Source organism: Tubulanus polymorphus, chromosome 11, assembly GCF_964204645.1.
Source record: "Tubulanus polymorphus chromosome 11, tnTubPoly1.2, whole genome shotgun sequence".
NCBI classification, from domain to species: domain Eukaryota; kingdom Metazoa; phylum Nemertea; class Palaeonemertea; order Tubulaniformes; family Tubulanidae; genus Tubulanus; species Tubulanus polymorphus.
In genome coordinates, this window is record NC_134035.1 from 4,772,643 (window position 1) to 4,790,622 (window position 17,980).

A 17,980-nucleotide genomic window follows, 5' to 3' on the forward strand; every position below is an offset into this window, starting at 1 on the left:
CCAGCAGATATAGTAAATAACTTTTATGTGTGTGCAATTAATCAAACGATAATGTATTTCAAATACATGACAAAACTAACGTCCAAATATATTATTAATAAATTCTTTTATTTGATAATTGAGTATATAAAAACTAATGTAATTAAATGAAGATGATTTAATGAAATGCTCGCGTGTTTTATCGGTGGGTGTTCGAAAGGATTCAGATCTCGATTTATTGCGTTGAACCAGATCCTGCGGACTTCGTCGAAAGATTTGCCTACATATAGAAATACATTCGATAAGGACAAGCGAAAGACTGTATTCTCCTATGGATACATTTCGCTGTTTTATTCGTACCTTTATCGCTGCGGTTTCTCGTCTAAGTTCTTGGATGACTCGCACTAAAGCTTCGGGGTTGGCACCATTTTCACAAAGGCGTACGCAGATCGACATCGTTTCGGCATCCAGACCCGTGTTGAGCAACTTCGATATTTCAAGCAAAGCTAGATAAATGAAAAAAGAAAGAGTTACGGTCGCTCTCGAGATGAAATCTAAGGCACCCGTTGGCGACCGCCCGCTTGTGGTGAAAATTGGGAATATCGACCATCTCGTGCTGCCACCTTGTAATAGGCGACGCTACCAACCCGGAAATAAATTCAAAATTTCACTTTAAACCTAAATATCCGATTAGATTAACGCTTGATTCGGGGTTTCATAGCGCCGAACTGTGGCCCACTAGTAATTACGTCGCATAATCGTGATAATTTTGGAAAGTAGTCGGTTTACAAGACGTACCGTCCATCGCTTCTCTAGTAGACGAAATATTCTCTTGAGTGGAGGCCGCCATTTTTGGATGATATATTTTAAGGAGGTGAATATTTTAATTCGTAAATATTGGGAATAAATTGAATTTGAAAAATTTGAATGAATAAACCGTACACATGAATTATCAAAAACGAATTTGTATATGTTGAGATGATTCTCGGAGTGGAATACGCGTAAGAACGAAGTTCGGAGTGTAAGCAGTGAATTATCGTTGGCCGCTGATTGGCTGACCTGAAGCGGGTAGTTCAAACACAGCTGTTCGAGAGTGTCGTGAAGTTGTCATCGGATGCGGAGCCAGAACAGAACGTCGAAATAAAGATACGGTGCCAAACCTGCGAACGTAAGTTGATTAGCTTTTTTATGCATTTTCCACCAAGCAAATATTGTAACCAGTCAGCTTTTCATTCCTTTCTTCTGTCATGTCTGTTTTATGTTGTGTGCAAAGGTTTTAGGCCCTAATTTTCTGGCCTAAATCTGTAAATCACAGACAGGGGTTCGTATTTGAAGTTTGGGGTGAACTGTTGCTTAGATAATCCAATATCAAAGGTACCATATATATAAACTTTTTATACAGTACCTTGGATATTGGATGATCTAAGCTACAGTTCACCCCCAAACTTCAAATACGAGCCCCTGTGGCCTAAATACTATATAGGCCCTAAAGTACCATTTAGTACCATTTTGCTGCCAAAAATAAGATTTTCAGGATTTGGATAGGTGGAATCAATATAGGGCCTATTTCATTGCTGGTCAGTGAAAAGAGAATGCAGTTTAGTTAGTAACCCGACCGCAGCTTGTTGGTAGCGGACTGGGCTGCAGTTTAGTCAATAACTGTTAAATTTGGTGACTATTATCTCTGCTAGGGGCCTATATACAAGAAGATAGGCGTAATCTTTGTTTCTTTCTTCAGACGAATGTCTTCGATAATGGACGAAAGCCGATTTCACATGATGGATCATATGCTCGATTTGAAAACGCCGAGCCCTTACGACACGCGTCACACGCCGAGCCCGATCTTCAAAACACCCGGAAAATATGTGTCTCTCAGTCAAAACAGTCCTCGGTAAGAAATTAAACTGATGAAACTGTAGGACTAAGGTTTAGAAGGTAGCGACTACATGTAGGCTCTTTTTTTACCCCACAGTCAATAGCCTCTGATAGTTGCTCGCCCCTAGTTCAAATATTCTCTTAACAACATCCTCGCTTGCCAGGGTTTGATTCGTGAGTTTCAGCGGGCGGCAATCAAACCCTGGCAAGCGAGGATGCTTTACAAGGGATAGGGAGAGCGCCCCGACCCTGTTCCGACTGCCTCGAGATTCGGTACTTCAAAGAATTTATTGATCCCGCGAGATCCGAAGCAAGCAGAGTCTACCGTGTCAGACTGTACTGATAACCAAATTTCAGTAATTTGACCGTGTTAATTTCGCTTTTAGGTATAAAACGACTCCCGGTGGTAACCGCGCGTTGACTACTCCGAAAAGACGTTTGAACGCGGCCTCCGCGATGTACAACCCTTTTGAGAACCACACGGTCGATTTCTTGCATTTGCCTACGTTCAGCCCGAATGTATTTTCGAAAGGAACTTCGACGCCGAGCCGGTCAGATTCGGTAAGTATATCAGCTCTTTTGAACTGCTCAAATCAGGATTCAAACCTTATTTGTCGAGATTGAATGAATCACTAAGTCGCCGCATTATCTTACCACAGTCCAATTCTTTAACCCTGATTTGATGATTCCAGTGGAAGACCAATGGCTTAATTCCACAGGTCAATGAAAACCAGGGAATTCTGACTCTTTCTTAAAAATCTGAGGGATATATCAGAGAATTTGAATTTGTGGATATTAAGTGGCACGAGGAACATCTTGATAAAAACAGCCCCCACTGAGGATATCTTAAAATTTGACCAGTGATTTTTAATTTTTAGTGTCTTGTTGTTCTGACTGGTAATAAGTGACACAAGGAACTGCTCCTCTTGATATGAATCAGCCCCCACTGCGGATATCGCATAATTTGATTAGGGAGTTTGAATTTTGGTGTCTTGTTAATCGAGAAATTTTGTTATCAATGGTCTGGGAGATATCAGGGGTTCCCTGATCTGTAAAACATTAACAGAAGTCTCAACTGTTATGATGATGATAATAATAATAATAACAATAATAATAATGATACGTGTCTTATTAACTTATATAGCGCTAAATCCAGCGTATAAAAACCACTCAGCGCGCTTCACGTAAAAGCCTCATGTAGCTTCCAACAAACTTGAATCCTTGATCGAAGGGAAAGCAGTGGGAGGCGTAGGCTATGTCTGAATCATCGCTAGTGCGTCGGGTTATTCAAAATTTCTAACTCGTCTCGATTTTTTTCGCAGACGCCACAAAAGTTCCGCTGGTCGATCGATCAACAAGCGTTGTTACATCCGGCTGATATCGATGAGATGCCTCATCATCAATTAAACCTCATCTCCGTGTAAGTTTCAGGTCGAATACGATTAAAAACTGATTCCCGGGTTAGATAATCTTAGTTGTTGTAAAGACGACTGATATTTGTCTGATTAATAATATTTAGAGAATCCTACAATAATAACATATGAAACATATTTAGTACCACAATGTTTCCTTGAGCTAGTAGCTTTTTTTTTATTCAACGCTTCAACTACATTTTAACGGTCATCTTCAGGAATACTGAATATTAGAATATAGTCGAAACATTGAATAAACTACGTACTAGCTCAAGGAAACATTTTTGGACTTTGTATTGTTTATTTGTTATTGTTGAAGGATTCTCTATATATTATCGGCACAACACAGATATAGCTATTTTACCAATGGTTTTGTCTTTGGTTTTAGAGATGATGAAAATACCGAATACATGGCTCAACAAGCGATCGACACATTTTTCACGAGTAATATGATCGCGCCTTCACCGTGGTCAGAAACGAACAAAACAGTGTCGAGAATGAACGAAGGTAAAACGCTTTCTCCGTCGTCCGTAAGAGATTTCACTGAGAATGCTTTTAATTGTTTGGAGGAAAGAGAAATATAGACTTCTTGTTTTGATATTGCTGTAGATATGAAAGTCGAGGCTAGTTGTAAAGACACGTCTGGCAATAGAAGCCAAACTAACAGTTCAACTACGAGCAACAAAAAGGACGGTATGTATGACTTCTTACAACAGATCACTGGATCAAAAATAGACTCAACAACTGTTCATCCACGCTTCGCATGTGTTCAGGACCTAACCTAAGATATCTATAATTGAAAATGAACTAGGGCCTCCAAACACTTGACATTAGACATTTTATCTGCACACTTTCAAAAACCGATCGTCCACACTTCACATGTGTTCAGTAGGCCTACTTCACCTGAGACATTTCTAATTGAAAATGAAATATGCAAACACAAGACATTAGCGGTTTTATCAGTTCACATCCAAAAACTGAACATCTACACTTCACATGTGTTCAGGACTTCATCTGAGACATGTTTAATTAAAAATGAACAACAAACATTGGACATTTGGCGTGTTTGTTTTTCAGTTGGTTGTCAGACGACGCTCACAATACCCAGTGATATCGACGTGCAATCAATACTCGGTGAATTCTTCACATATATCCAGGAAGAACTGGCCGCGTCTGGATCGGACGTGCTCAGCATTTCGACGCTCCGGCGCAAACTATTCTTTAACGGTGGCGACTTTAAACGCGAAGGATCCGCGACAAGGTACGACGTTTATTCAATTTGAGAAACTTTCTAAAACTATTCCCGGTTTGATCGCTGTGACATTGAACTGTAAATACAGTAATGCCTTAGGTGATGAATTGTATTTTATTTTTGTTTGCACTCTACTTGATGAAATCCGTGAAAACCATCTACATTTGAATACTTTTTGTAACTTAAAAACAAATCCAACAACCCAGTTTGCTAAATTCATTAAAATAGGCTTAGATGTATAGGAACCCTCAAAAAGTTAATATATTGTGACATGTATCGTTAATAAGTTTGTTATAGGCCTATTTATTTTATAGTCTCCCTCTAAGGAAATGGTTGTAGTGTAAATAAATTCCTAATTGCTGACGTGTTTTGTTTCAGTGGATCGAGTTTGAAGACGATGTCAACCGATCATTCACCGTCAGTTTCACCGTTACGTGGTACAACACCAGAAAAACACAGTCCAATCGTAACTCCTGCATCTGTAAGTTCGTTAAAAACGGCGTTTTCTTTAATTGAAACAATCTAGATGTCAGGACTTAGTTGGAGACATATTTGATAAACCATTTTGGAATCCGTCCAATTTGGAAATCCGTTAAGTGTCACTTGCTTTGCATAAATGCTCAAAAACTACTTTTGCCCCAGCCTTAAAACTTGGAACTTCGCTTTTAATTGGTAACTCATTTGTCAACTTTTCGATCTCTTTTCTTGTCTCGTAAATCGGCTGAAATTTTCATTCATTTCTCGTTATTGCTTTCAGACGCAGTTTTCGTCTAGTCCTATAGCGTCGATTCACAGAAGCGCTAGTCCGGCGTATCGACGCGGTTCGTTCGAGTTTACGGAACACCTCTCTTCACCGGAATTATCACCGATTAATACTCCCGTATCGAAACAAAACAGATATCCGCTAACCGGTAAATATTACAACTCTGATTCTATTCTGTTAGCACATTTTCAGAAGCTGATCGTCCACACTTCACATGTGTTCAGTACTTCATCCTGAGACATTTTAAATTGAAAATGGACTAAAAATAAATACAAACTCCAGACATTAGCCATTTTATCAGCGCACTTTCAAAAACTAATCATCCACGCTTCACATATATTCAGTACTTCATTTGAGACATTTTAAATTGAAAATGGACTACAAAAAAATACAAACACTAGACATTAGACATTTTATCAGTGCACTTTCAAAAACTAATCATCAACACTTCACATGTGTTCAGTACTTCATCTGAGACATTTTAAATTGAAAATGGACTACAAAAAAATACAAACACTAGACATTAGACATTTTATCAGTGCACTTTCAAAAACAAATCATCAACACTTCACATGTGTTCAGTACTTCATCTGAGACATTTTAAATTGAAAATGGACTAAAAATAAATACAAACTCCAGACATTAGACATTTTATCAGCGCACTTTCAAAAACTAATCATCCACGCTTCACATGTATTCAGTACTTCATTTGAGACATTTTAAATTGAAAATGGACTACAAAAAAATACAAACACTAGACATTAGACATTTTATCAGTGCACTTTCAAAAACTAATCATCAACACTTCACATGTGTTCAGTACTTCATCTGAGACATTTTAAATTGAAAATGGACTACAAAAAAATACAAACACTAGACATTAGACATTTTATCAGTGCACTTTCAAAAACAAATCATCAACACTTCACATGTGTTCAGTACTTCATCTGAGACATTTTAAATTGAAAATGGACTACAAAAAAATACAAACACTAGACATTAGACATTTTATCAGTGCACTTTCAAAAACAAATCATCAACACTTCACATGTGTTCAGTACTTCATTTGAGACATTTTAAATAAAGAATGAACTACAAACATTAGACATTTTATCGGCGTACTTTCAAAAGCTGATCATCTGCGCTTCACATATGTTCAAGATTTCATCTGAGACATTTGTAATTGAAAATGAGCAAACACTAGAAATAGGACATTTTATCGGCAAGCTTTCTAAAGCTGATCATCTGCGCTTCACATATGTTCAAGATTTCATCTGAGACATTTGTAATTGAAAATGAGCAAACACTAGAAATAGGACATTTTATCGGCACGCTTTCAAAAACTGATCTTCTGCACATCACATGGGATCAGAACTTTGCCCTTAAGTCAAATTCAACGAAACATTTATCCTAATTATACATGTGTTTGTTGTTTTAGCTTCTGCCGTGCGACGGTTGGACGTCGAAACGTTGTTCGGTTCAGCTCATGGCAGTAATATATCTCCATCCTGCGGCCGACCGAGTATCAGTCCGGATTTATCACCAATTGCCAATGACGAAAAACAACCCAAATCAGGTACCATTTATATTCCATATATTTACAACCATCCACAGTGACTTAGTATTTCAAGAGTTAGAGAATATGGTTGCATATCTGGGGTGGATTTCGACTTGTTCCAAAATACAGGCCCCAGTAACTGGTATAACCTTTAACCCAGGGACCAGTTGCATAGTCATGACTTAGACTTAAGACCAGTGAAAGACCAACTTAGTACTGTAGCCAATGCAACAATTGAAGACAAGTCTTAACATTTAAGACGTCTCATGGACTTAAGCCACAACTGGGCCCTGGGGCCAGTTCCAAAATTGGTTTTCTCAAGACTGGTCTTAAGCTGTTAGATTGGCTAGCCTATAGAACTAAGACTGGTCTTAAGTCTAAGCCATGACTATTCAACCGGCTCCTGGGGCTAACTCAATTGATAATGAATAGAGTTACCCCCGGCTTAAAGTGAGTTACGGTCTATAAAACTGGCCACAGTTCCATTCTCAGACCTGGTGTAAGACACTGGTGGCGGTTTATCCGGGGCAGTATACCGACAGTCAACGGTTTCATATTTGATTTTGTCGTAAATTAGATCTGATTTCATTTTCAGTTGAAAAAGACTTTGCGTCGAAAACTCGTACACGCATCGAATTCGGCGCGAGCCCGAAAACCGACGTCGTCGATAGCGGCGGTGATACGAGAAACGAGTCGGCCGCGATGATGGACGTGTCCGGTTTCCAGGATCTGGTTACGGCGACGACGAAGGCAGACGCACCTCAATGGCCGTGGGGTCTGTCGACGATACGCGAGACGTCGATCAACGAATCCGAGTTGACGAACGCCGTTTCGAAATCGTCGACCAACCATGATACCGGATACCAGACGGGCAGTTTGCAGTCGGCGACCGATTTGACCAATCAGATGGGTAGTTTGCCGTTGTCGAGTCGCGATTGCACCATGGCCGACGATACGGAACTCGACGGCTCCGAGGGAATCCCCGTCGAGAGCGGCGTCCCGACGAACCGTCCGACGGTGGAAGGCGGCGGCGGCGTCGACGATTTTAAACGTACGAACGTTTTTCGATTGTTCGCGAATTGCGGTCAACAAACCAACGTTCAGTTCGTGCAGCACCAGAACGCGTTTCAACAACAGCAACAACCGTTTCAGAATAAACTCTACCCGGGGACTACGTTTTCGGGTTACTGCCATGCGGCAGCGGCCACCAGGGCGGCGTTGGCCGTATCGAACCCGGCGGCGGCGTGCATGAATACGTCCGGCGGTCCGGTGATCGCGTGGAATCCGGTCGGTTCGTCGACGCCCGAGAAATTAAACCAGTTACAATCGATAGACGTGCAAATCGACTAACATAATGATTGACGGTAGTAAACTCCGCCCATTTCTCAGCGGAACTTGAATCTGTGAAACATGGATTGGAAATTGATTCGATGAAATGAGAGAATTTTGTGGGAAGTGCTAGATATATTTAAATGAAACCTGAAACCAAAACTGCATTTTCCATGTGGAGTTGAGATGATTTAACAGGTTATGAGTGTAAGGAGTCTACTGTTACTAGTGGAGAAGTAAAATGGAAATAAAGCCAAAAATAACGCATCTGTTAATTGATTGGTACGGGTCGACAGTTTACTATTACAGGCAGCACGAGTCGAAAATAAATCGAATTTCTCCTATGTTCATTCGTTGTGGCGTTTAAACAGGGTCCCTACGACTCCTTGATTGCTTGAAAACTCATTCTAAACCAGAAATGTTTTTCAAGTCCTTGAATATCCTTGGATTTGAACTAAAAATGCCCAAAAGTCCTTGAAAATAACTTGCATTTTGAGAAATGGGCAATTAGAATTTGTTCGGATTTATGCTTACTTATACGAACAGATTCCACTGAATTAAATGGTATACTTAGAATACAGTACCCATTTTAGGTGGAGTCTACAGTAATCGGGATATGAAAAAAGTGCAGACCCTCCTCGACATTTGAAGTTTTCTCCTTGAAAACTCCTTATATCCAGGAATGACTGATCTGTAGGGACCTGTGAGAAATTTTGCTGGGTATAAGTAGGTAAAGTCATTTTATTAACCAGACATTTGTGGAACTAGGTCGGCTAAAGTCTTACTCAGTGGTAGACTCAGTTCTACAGATGTGGTTAGATTTCGTTCTTGGAGATGAAATGAGTTGATTTTTTATATTGCGCGAGTCTGATATCGACTAGAACTCAGTTTTATTCGTTCAGAATTATCGTGATTACCGATATTCTTATAGCGCGCAATTTTTTTCTGAATAACGTTTTGTATTGGTTTTGATTTTTTTCTTTTTATGTGAATGAATAAAGATTTATATATATTGATATTTGTAAAAAAAAAAAAACGTAAGTCGTTTGTATTTTTTGTTCTTAAAACCGCAGTTGTGGAGTTCAGTATTTGCATCGATTCTCTATCTATTTCTAGATAAATCGAATAACTTGCAAAGTTAGATAGAAAACCTCTCGGCAACTTTTCTTTTAATTGACGAACGGTTCGAAGAATCTTAGTTATTTTCGCTTCGGGGGAATGTTCGTGAAATTACACAAGGACAAAGTGTGGTTATAGTTTTTTGTTTTAAGAGCAGGTGGGAGCTCTTCCATCGGCTGTGATGCATACACCCACAAGAATCTACTCCCCTAGAAAACTTCACCCGCTCTCAATCTCTCTTAGTAGAGTGTTATATGAAACACTACCCGGTGACTATCTTTACATAGCGCGTTGCTGGTAAATTTAGAACGTATTTTCTGTGTACGAACACAGAGTTTGGAGCGGGAGAGTGGCTGATATACTGAGCGTTCACCGCCGGAGCGAGGAATTCCTTCCCCCCTCTCTCATACACACCTCGTGCTTGCTTTATACACTGTCTGTGCCCGACAACATTGACGACCTTGTCTTACCGCGGATCTCGTGTGTAATTTAAACGCTTATCAGCATGACTACGATGGCAGTGACATTGCAGCGACACGACAAGCTACAGCCGTGGGGCTTCAGGCTCCAGGGAGGTCGAGACTTTAGGATGGCGCTTTCGATAAAAAAGGTAAATGCTTCGTTTACGATCAACAAGTTGTTTATGCAAACCGTATTTGACTTTCGTTTCAGAGGGGGTTGGCGGATCCAGCTGAGTTTCTATACATTTTCATTAATTCAACTAGATTAATGGCTTCAAATTCGGGCCTATTTTACTTACTATAATAAACGATGGCCTGTCAATAATTGGTACAGGGTATGGATTAAATTGGAAGGTCTTGGCATCCAAAGAAGATGAAATGTAAAACAGAATTGAAATAGATGCTAAATACGGTAGAAGCTCGTTACAGCTAACTTCATGGGACCAGAAAATGTTGTTATAACCGATAGTTCGTTAAATCCAGTATGAAGTGTTTCTTTTTACTTGGAATGAAATTCTATATTTGTAATATCCGATGAATGCTTGTATCAGAGTTCGTTGCAACGAGGTTCCACTGTAATTCGTTGCAAATTAGATGGCATTTACTTCACAATTTTGAAAATCGTCCAATAGATATTGTTCTGTAGTGACAAATTAGGGAGTGTGGGGTCCACCAAACTGCAAAAAATTATTTATAATGTACATTTTTTACATCTGGGAACAAAATTATTGGTTTTGCCTCCTCCGGTGCCCTACGCTACTTTTATTACATTTAGAAATATCATTTTTTGAATTATGAAATGTATGGGTAATTTGTAGTATTTCAGAATTATTTCATCATACGTATTGCCTTAGTATAACTACTGGTTGTTTTAGGGTTACCCGCTAATGTTACGATCAACTACGTAATTCTGAATAAATATCCACGTAATTCTGTCGTAGATTTATTCAGAAATGATATAAATATTGGAAGTAATATAAACGTTGCATTTCAATACGTTTCCGCAGTATTCAATGGTGCAATGTTTGTCACTATTTGTGGCGAAAAATAGGTGTCAATCAATTTATAATTCGTGTAACGCTTTACGTAATAAAAACGAACACGGATTGAGTAAATAAACAACGGGTTGATGTAATATAAAATCCACGCGTCAATTAACCGAGGCCGATCTAATTAAGACGTCTCAATAGTAGCTCTATTTAAAAGTGTTTCTATTATACGGTAATATCAAATGCCACGGGAGCTAACGATCCAGCCGCCGGTTAGAATTCCACACCTCATCAATAACAGCATAACACCAGCAGCCACCATCGTGATATCACAACATAACATAACATTTTCATGAATTCATAGCGCATTGTACCTGAATTGGAAAAAAAAGAAGTATCAGTTCGTTTCCACGATCATAATTTAAAACGTCTTAGAATCCGGCTTGGTCCTTAGATAGGCCTATACCGCATACCAAGTTTCAGAAAGATCGAAAGATGAAAATTCTAGACACAAGAAGCAATTGATAAAAAGTATGACATTTACCCCTGTACAGTGCCCCCTGGGGGACATATCAGAAAAAATGACCACTGTTCTGTAGGCCTTTGTTCCATAGATATGTCACCAAATTTCAGATAGATTGGATGGCAATTCTGGGAATATCAGCCATTTGACAGATGGGGACATTTTTTGTCCTCATGGACTTTTTGTCCCTTCCGACCCACAGGACAAAAATGTCCCATCTGAAACATCCATCAACTTTTGCTTTACATTGCTAGAAGTCCTAGAATTTCTGAAACTGAATTTCTGAATTTCTGATCTTTCTGAAACTCGGTACGTGGTATCACTAGACCTAGGGCTACAGAATTATGGAGAACGTTTTCCCTTTGTCCCCCAGGGGTGCTGTTCAGGGGGGTTAAATGTAATATTTTTTGAATTGTTACTTCTAGAGGATTCTTCCGATTGTTCTGAAACTTAGTATGTTGCGTCATGACTCTTTATTCTAGAGTTCATGGTTGTATCTATGGCCAAGGCCAACAGAAATACAGGGTTTTTATTCGGATGTGTCCTTCAGGGGGCGCTGAACATGGGTATGCGATATTACTCAAGTCCTACATTTCCATCCAATCATTCTGAATCTTGGTATGATGTATCTATAAATTGACCAAAGCCTACGATTCTATTGAGCTGTTTCTGATTCGTTGCTTGCGAGTTCAATGAAATAATCCATTTGAAGTGTTAACCAAATTCAACATTTTTTGACGCAGCCGAACGCTATTCGGAGTGTGGGCGGATGGGTGAATGATAAAGAAAAGAAATGTTAATTGATGAAAAGTTAACGCAGACGGAACGCTTTCGGCTCCGGTTGTACACGTCTTAGCGAGCGGTTTATACGTCATTATATCGGAGAATAATACGAAGAATGCTACGAATGCTATGCATTATTTTTACAAACTGAGGTGAACCACCAGTTCTGATCTTCCAAACAGAGTGATAGCTAGAGATGCAGTATGTTTGTTCGTCTGGAACGGTGGCGATTCCCCTTATACTTCGTGTGTAGGATTTTAGAATAAGGAAATCTTTTTAGTTAGAATCAGAGATCATAATATGTAAAACCCGATATTGATTTCGAGAAGGAAAATGCCCAGGGGGCTATATTAGAGCTTTCAGAATTTTCTTTGTTTTCGGGGAATTGTGGCGCACTGTGAAATGACGATTGTCATATGTTAACAATAGCCCGATATATCGGTTTATAGGTTTTTTGCGTATGAGACCACTTCATAATTCATTCATATTTTATGCGTTGTGAATTATATACTTGAGCTAAACTCAAGCTGAAGGGTTTTTCCATTGCTACCGATCGAAGTTTGAAAATAGTCACAGGATTTTTAGATATTCGGGGTTCACCCAAAACTAAAAGAAATAAGCCTGCCGTTCCATTCTTTTCATTTCAAGATTATGTTAAGGTGAGGAACTGCCATCAACTGGAAAATTCTCCAGAGCTGAAATGGTGTCCCCCAAGCCTTCGGTAATGATCAATACTTATGTGTTACTGATTCTCTTCATAATTATTTTCTTTTAGGTGGAATTGAATTCGCCGGCTCATGGATATATAGGGCCTGGAGATATGATTTTAGGTATAGGAAATATCGACGCCTCTCAACTGACGCACGTACAAGCGCAAACAGCCATCAAACAACAAGGAAATGTTCTACATCTTACCGTTAGAAAGTAAGTAAAAATCCACCATCAGAGTACAGTGATACAACGAACTTCAGGAGACTGCAAAATCTGTTCATTGACACATGATACAGTGGAATTAACCTCGTTACAACGAACTTCAGGAGACCGGAAAATACGTTCGTTATAACTGATAGTGCGTTGCATCCAGTGTGAAATTGATTTAGTTTAGATCGTCTTTTTTGGATAAAATTCTCAGTTTGTAATACCCAGATACGTAAATTGTTTTGTCCGAGTTTTTTATAACGAAGTTTAACGTATAGTATCTTCAAAATCATTGTGATTTTTGATTATTGTGATAGATCCATTAAAAGTATTACGCACTGCTAGAAGCCCCCTTTTCTGTATACTCAACGGGCTTTGGACTCAGTCTATCCTTTCTCTCTGCCAAATTTTGATAGACACTGTAAATCATATTTTCTTATCGGAAATATCTCTATCACTTTTGAGTTTTATGCGGGATCAACAAGTGCTCCGTCTGGTAATAACGAATACATCTGTACATACAGAAATGGCAGACGATTTCATAACGATGAAAAGCGTCGTATATTTTTTGCCTATTATTCAACTTCAGCTGTTTTACACATCACTGTGGTGATGTGTATTTCGGTCTTAAGTAATTAACGTATGTTCCATTCTATATTTCAGGGGCGGAGTTTTGGAACCACCCAATCTGAAACCGCGTGGACCAGTGAAGTTCTCCGCCTACACGGCGTCTCAATTTAAATTCTGATCGAATGGATGTTTATCCATCTAAGATACAAACTAGACATAGCGATAAATGAAAAAATTTTCGTGGAATATATTTGTTATACGTTTGAAGAAATTGGAAATACTGTTGCATTGGGGTCGTGCAGTCTTGTCATTTGTGTACATATGGGAGCGAGAACATTAACACGAAAAAAAACTGATGAATTCATCGTTTACAAATTTGTGTATGATATTTATCACCGATTGATAATTTTTACGCTTGGAATCTTTTTTTTTTTCATTGTATAATGTATTATTTAGATATGTATTAACTAGATATGAATATATAATTGTACGATGGCTGGTTTGTTGAAGCCGACATTTATCATGTTTATACGTACACGCAACATCTATAAGATAATTAAGTAAAATATTTGTAAATAGTCGCCATATTTCTTAACGTCTAAGAAAGTTTATATATTAGATATGTAAATTCTATTATATATTATAGTATTAATATACATATATACATATGATATTCCGGTTCCTGTGGAGCGAAAAAGATCTGCTATTTAAAACAGCGCTATATGTTGGTTATGAAGTAGCGAGAGAGGAGAAGCACTTAGTCTAATCTACGACGGGAATAAGAAAACAACTTGTTCGCGTTCGTTCTTCGCAGACGATGTTAGTGATGATGATGAAGGATATATAGAACGGTTTCTTGTATAACTCGCTATGCTATAATAAACTATCATCTTTACGTTCAGGAGTTATTTCACGTGTAAAGAAGCGTCTGAGAGATCAGAATAAAGGAGTCGTTGTACTTGTATTTAAACGACGCCTCGAAGCAGTTTCGATTAGTAGAGCCACGTATATACATGAACAACTGGTCAACAATTCCATGAAGATCATCGTAAAATATGTGTAATATCATTTTATGAAATGGATTTCATAGTGGCATTCATAGATACATGTCTATATATATGTAATTATTCACGAGACCCTGATATAGAAGGATTTTCTAGTGGTTTCTAGCTACGAAACGAAACCAGTTTGTCATCGCGTCATCATCAGTGTAGTCAACGTATATATATAAAAAAAATCATATGTAAATCATCGGAACAAACACGTGATCACGTGATACATTTAAATGAGCGTATCTTCGTCGGGAGAACGTATACACCTCGATCGGTTTTCGTGTACATACGACGGAGCCACAATTTCTGGCTCTGTTTTTTTAGGAGGTTTTATGAAATTTACTTTAATCTTAGCATCTATCTTCGATTGTGCCAAACCTATTACTGACGACTGTTGACGAGGATACAGTTCCATGTACGTAGTCCAACCACAGGGGCTTGTGACAATATGATAGCGGGGGTGATACCAGTATCTCTTATCAGGGATACTGAGTATCAGCATACTGCGACCAGCCCCTGTATAGTCCCGATTTAAATATTGACCCTTGCGTTGAATTATTGGAAATAACTTTGAAATCACCGGTCGTGGAACTGGATTGAGGAGTCCCAGTTGGTCCATGTGTTTTCAACGAAATTGCTTTCTTTTTTTTAAATAAAACTAACTCACGCATTCAATCATGAGTGTCATATGCGATAATATATGTATGTGAAAAGTTTTGGTCTAATTGAAAATAGAAAACGTAATCCATTTGCCATAGAAATTGTAATCGTTGACTTGTTGCGAGGTCAGTACGTAACACTGATTCAGGTTCCAGTCGCCTACCTGGATTCTTCAACGTAGAATCTCACCAGGCTTGCCTGGAAAATTTATCCCTGTCATCATCAGGATGGTGTTCCTTATTGGTGTTTGCCAAAAACGTTTTGGGAATCAAGAACTGCACTTGAGCCGCGATCACACGAGCGTTTTTCGCCCGTGCCAAATATGGCCCGGAAAACTGTTCACACACAGTTGCCAAATTTGGCCCGACCATTAACAGCCAAATTTTAGCACGGGTCAAATTATTACGTGTGAATTGCTACTGGTTCCGGAAATGACTTCGCTTCGTTTAGTATCGAGTAAGTGGTAAACGTGTGAACGCGCTCTCTAATAAACGCGGGCCAAATTTTAATCGGGCCTGATCCACGCCAATTTGATCCTGGTCAAATCGGCTACGTGTGGTCGCGGCTGAAAATTCCTGGCTTGTGACAGTTCCTGATGTTCGCTTGATTGTGTCCTATTCCCTGCTTGTATGGCCACATACCTTTCCCAGCACCTATCGTATCCTTGAAGATTTAGTGGAAGAATGCCGTTGGCACCAATGAGACGTAGGACTATCGCGCAGACCCCGATTTAGTCAGTGTATGACGTCGTATGATAGCTAGTTCTGTACTCGAGAATCTCACAATGTAACCATGGCGTGGGAGAAGAATGCGGGTTTTCCTTCGAAGATTTGAAGCTGCACCCAGGAGACTTTTAGTATTAGATCACTTAGAGAAATAACTGACGAAATCGTGAGTTATATATTCGTATTTGACTGTTTGTTTATTATTCAACCTATTATATAAATTCACCTTGCGACAATGTTTCTTTATTTCTGACAAACTAAATTCGATTCATAAACAACGGAAATGTATCATTCACGAGATAGCTTCGTTTTCCTTGTCCTGAAATAAAAAGGTCGTAGTGAAATCAACAATTGAAGCCGCAGTTAAGTTCAGCCTAGCGTAAATATCATTGATTGATGATTTGAATTACCTTTACTTGACTTGCGTAACGTTTCGTGTATTCTTTAGCTTTCGTGTTGAATTTCTCTCTATCGAATCTGAATTCGTGAGCCTTAAACGAAAAACAGGAAAACATATCGCTTCGATTTAACCTTAGAGTCAACTGTATTTTCAAAGCGAAGATATTTGAGAGTCTTGGCCCAGTTACACAGTTGCGAGTTAAATAAGTTCAATTTCGATGTTTTAACTCTAGAGTCAAATCTTAACTCAGAACTGTGGAACTAGGTTTAGTATCTTATATATAGGTGTCACTTAACCTAAGACCGACTTAACATAAAACCTAAAGGGTCTTATGACTTAGGTTTAGGGGTCTTAGGTTTAGTGACATCCCAAGTCGATGATATTTACGATATCAGCCATTAGGGGATCGTCGGGATTCGGTTCGGAAAGCAGCAGCTGAATCGAAGTCAGAATTGTAGAAATATTCAAAGACGGTTTCCATGAACCCTAAAAAAACAATATTGACCTTAAGCAAAAATCTAACCAAGTAAAAATTGCGAACTCGAACATAAATTTACCTTCGGGGGCATTTTCAGACTATCCAGACATATTCTACCACCGTTGTCGATATTTGGATGGTATACAGGGGTTGTAAAACGTACTTTAGGCGGCTCGAATGGATACCTAGAAGTATACAATCTTATTTAGTAAAATATTCATCAGATACAACACCAAAATATTAAACTGATCCTTTTATCTAGGATCCAGTCAGTCCGAGATGGGAGAATCTACCGTTCCGGGATTAAGTTAGTAAATACCTATCTGGTATTTGAATTTCGAGTCCAAACAGCCCATCAGCATACGGAGTTCCATCACTACCAATCAACTCTAGTAAAAAGAAATCAATAAAGTACGAATCTGTTAATTGTTTCGTGCATTAGGAATGTCGAATGATCGGATCGGACGGGGGGGGGCGGGATCAAGAGTGCCAAGACGTACGCGCTTCCATTTCGTCTGATTTATTTTTCTTCACCCAACACGAAATTCCCGGGGGTGGATCTGTCTCTAACATCTTCACCTCCTTCCTCAGCCGTCCTAAACGAGCTGCCATGACGATAGAACGGCACCGGGATACGGATAAGAAGAATTTTTTCACTTCAAACTATTGAAATGGTCGGCGACCTTGAGAATTTTGACGTATGTTCGGTTAATGGTTGATACGCAGTTTTGGGCTCGAATCCTGAAATAGCTAATCATGGTACCGCGAACCAGTCAATATCCCTAATCGGCGGATTAGGGATTTGAAATCCACAATGAATCCGAACTCCAACATTTAGGGAGCACTACACTCAGTCTCCGTATTTACCGGTCTTGGACTTAAATAAAATTCAAATTGAAATTTGTTCATCAATTTACAAATGCGTTTTTTGTCGGTGATCGCTACAGTACAGAAATAAACTTTCATAGGAAAATGAATGAAAAGTCCGTAAAGAAAATCTAATATAATGTGGAAACTAGTATATCCACGACATTTACTTAAAACACTAAGTCCGATTCCGTGATTTAGGGCGCAGGGACCTGAGGTCAGTTCAATGAATGAAGAATTGTGTCAATTGTGTTCACACCGTCTGCC

The 17,980-nt window shown here is 39.0% G+C and overlaps 4 protein-coding genes across 4 annotated transcripts; 2 read left to right on the forward strand and 2 right to left on the reverse strand.

Moving 5' to 3' along the window:
• Positions 1 to 60: 60 nt before the first annotated feature.
• LOC141912769 (mitotic-spindle organizing protein 1-like) lies at positions 61 to 829 on the reverse strand. Its single transcript, XM_074804156.1, has 3 exons — positions 778 to 829; positions 340 to 485; positions 61 to 259 (listed from the first exon to the last, which is right to left on the reverse strand). Exons 1-3 carry the CDS (start codon positions 827 to 829, stop codon positions 215 to 217), a joined length of 243 nt encoding a protein of 80 aa, XP_074660257.1. The 3' UTR covers positions 61 to 214.
• Positions 830 to 1,087: 258 nt separating this feature from the next.
• Positions 1,088 to 9,118, forward strand: LOC141912927 (uncharacterized). Its single transcript, XM_074804357.1, has 11 exons — positions 1,088 to 1,147; positions 1,718 to 1,870; positions 2,241 to 2,415; positions 3,177 to 3,274; positions 3,655 to 3,773; positions 3,876 to 3,959; positions 4,344 to 4,527; positions 4,897 to 4,999; positions 5,276 to 5,429; positions 6,720 to 6,857; positions 7,435 to 9,118. The coding sequence occupies exons 2-11, from the start codon at positions 1,722 to 1,724 to the stop codon at positions 8,187 to 8,189; spliced, it is 1,959 nt and encodes a 652-aa protein (XP_074660458.1). The 5' UTR covers positions 1,088 to 1,147; positions 1,718 to 1,721; the 3' UTR covers positions 8,190 to 9,118.
• A 398-nt stretch (positions 9,119 to 9,516) lies between these two features.
• LOC141912713 (PDZ and LIM domain protein 1-like) lies at positions 9,517 to 15,331 on the forward strand. Its single transcript, XM_074804061.1, has 3 exons — positions 9,517 to 9,897; positions 12,819 to 12,967; positions 13,625 to 15,331. Exons 1-3 carry the CDS (start codon positions 9,793 to 9,795, stop codon positions 13,707 to 13,709), a joined length of 339 nt encoding a protein of 112 aa, XP_074660162.1. The 5' UTR covers positions 9,517 to 9,792; the 3' UTR covers positions 13,710 to 15,331.
• An 823-nt stretch (positions 15,332 to 16,154) lies between these two features.
• LOC141912605 (ubiquitin-conjugating enzyme E2 T-like) lies at positions 16,155 to 17,520 on the reverse strand. Its single transcript, XM_074803897.1, has 6 exons — positions 17,347 to 17,520; positions 17,166 to 17,235; positions 16,926 to 17,031; positions 16,756 to 16,854; positions 16,379 to 16,459; positions 16,155 to 16,287 (listed from the first exon to the last, which is right to left on the reverse strand). Exons 1-6 carry the CDS (start codon positions 17,456 to 17,458, stop codon positions 16,261 to 16,263), a joined length of 495 nt encoding a protein of 164 aa, XP_074659998.1. The 5' UTR covers positions 17,459 to 17,520; the 3' UTR covers positions 16,155 to 16,260.
• Positions 17,521 to 17,980: the final 460 nt, after the last annotated feature.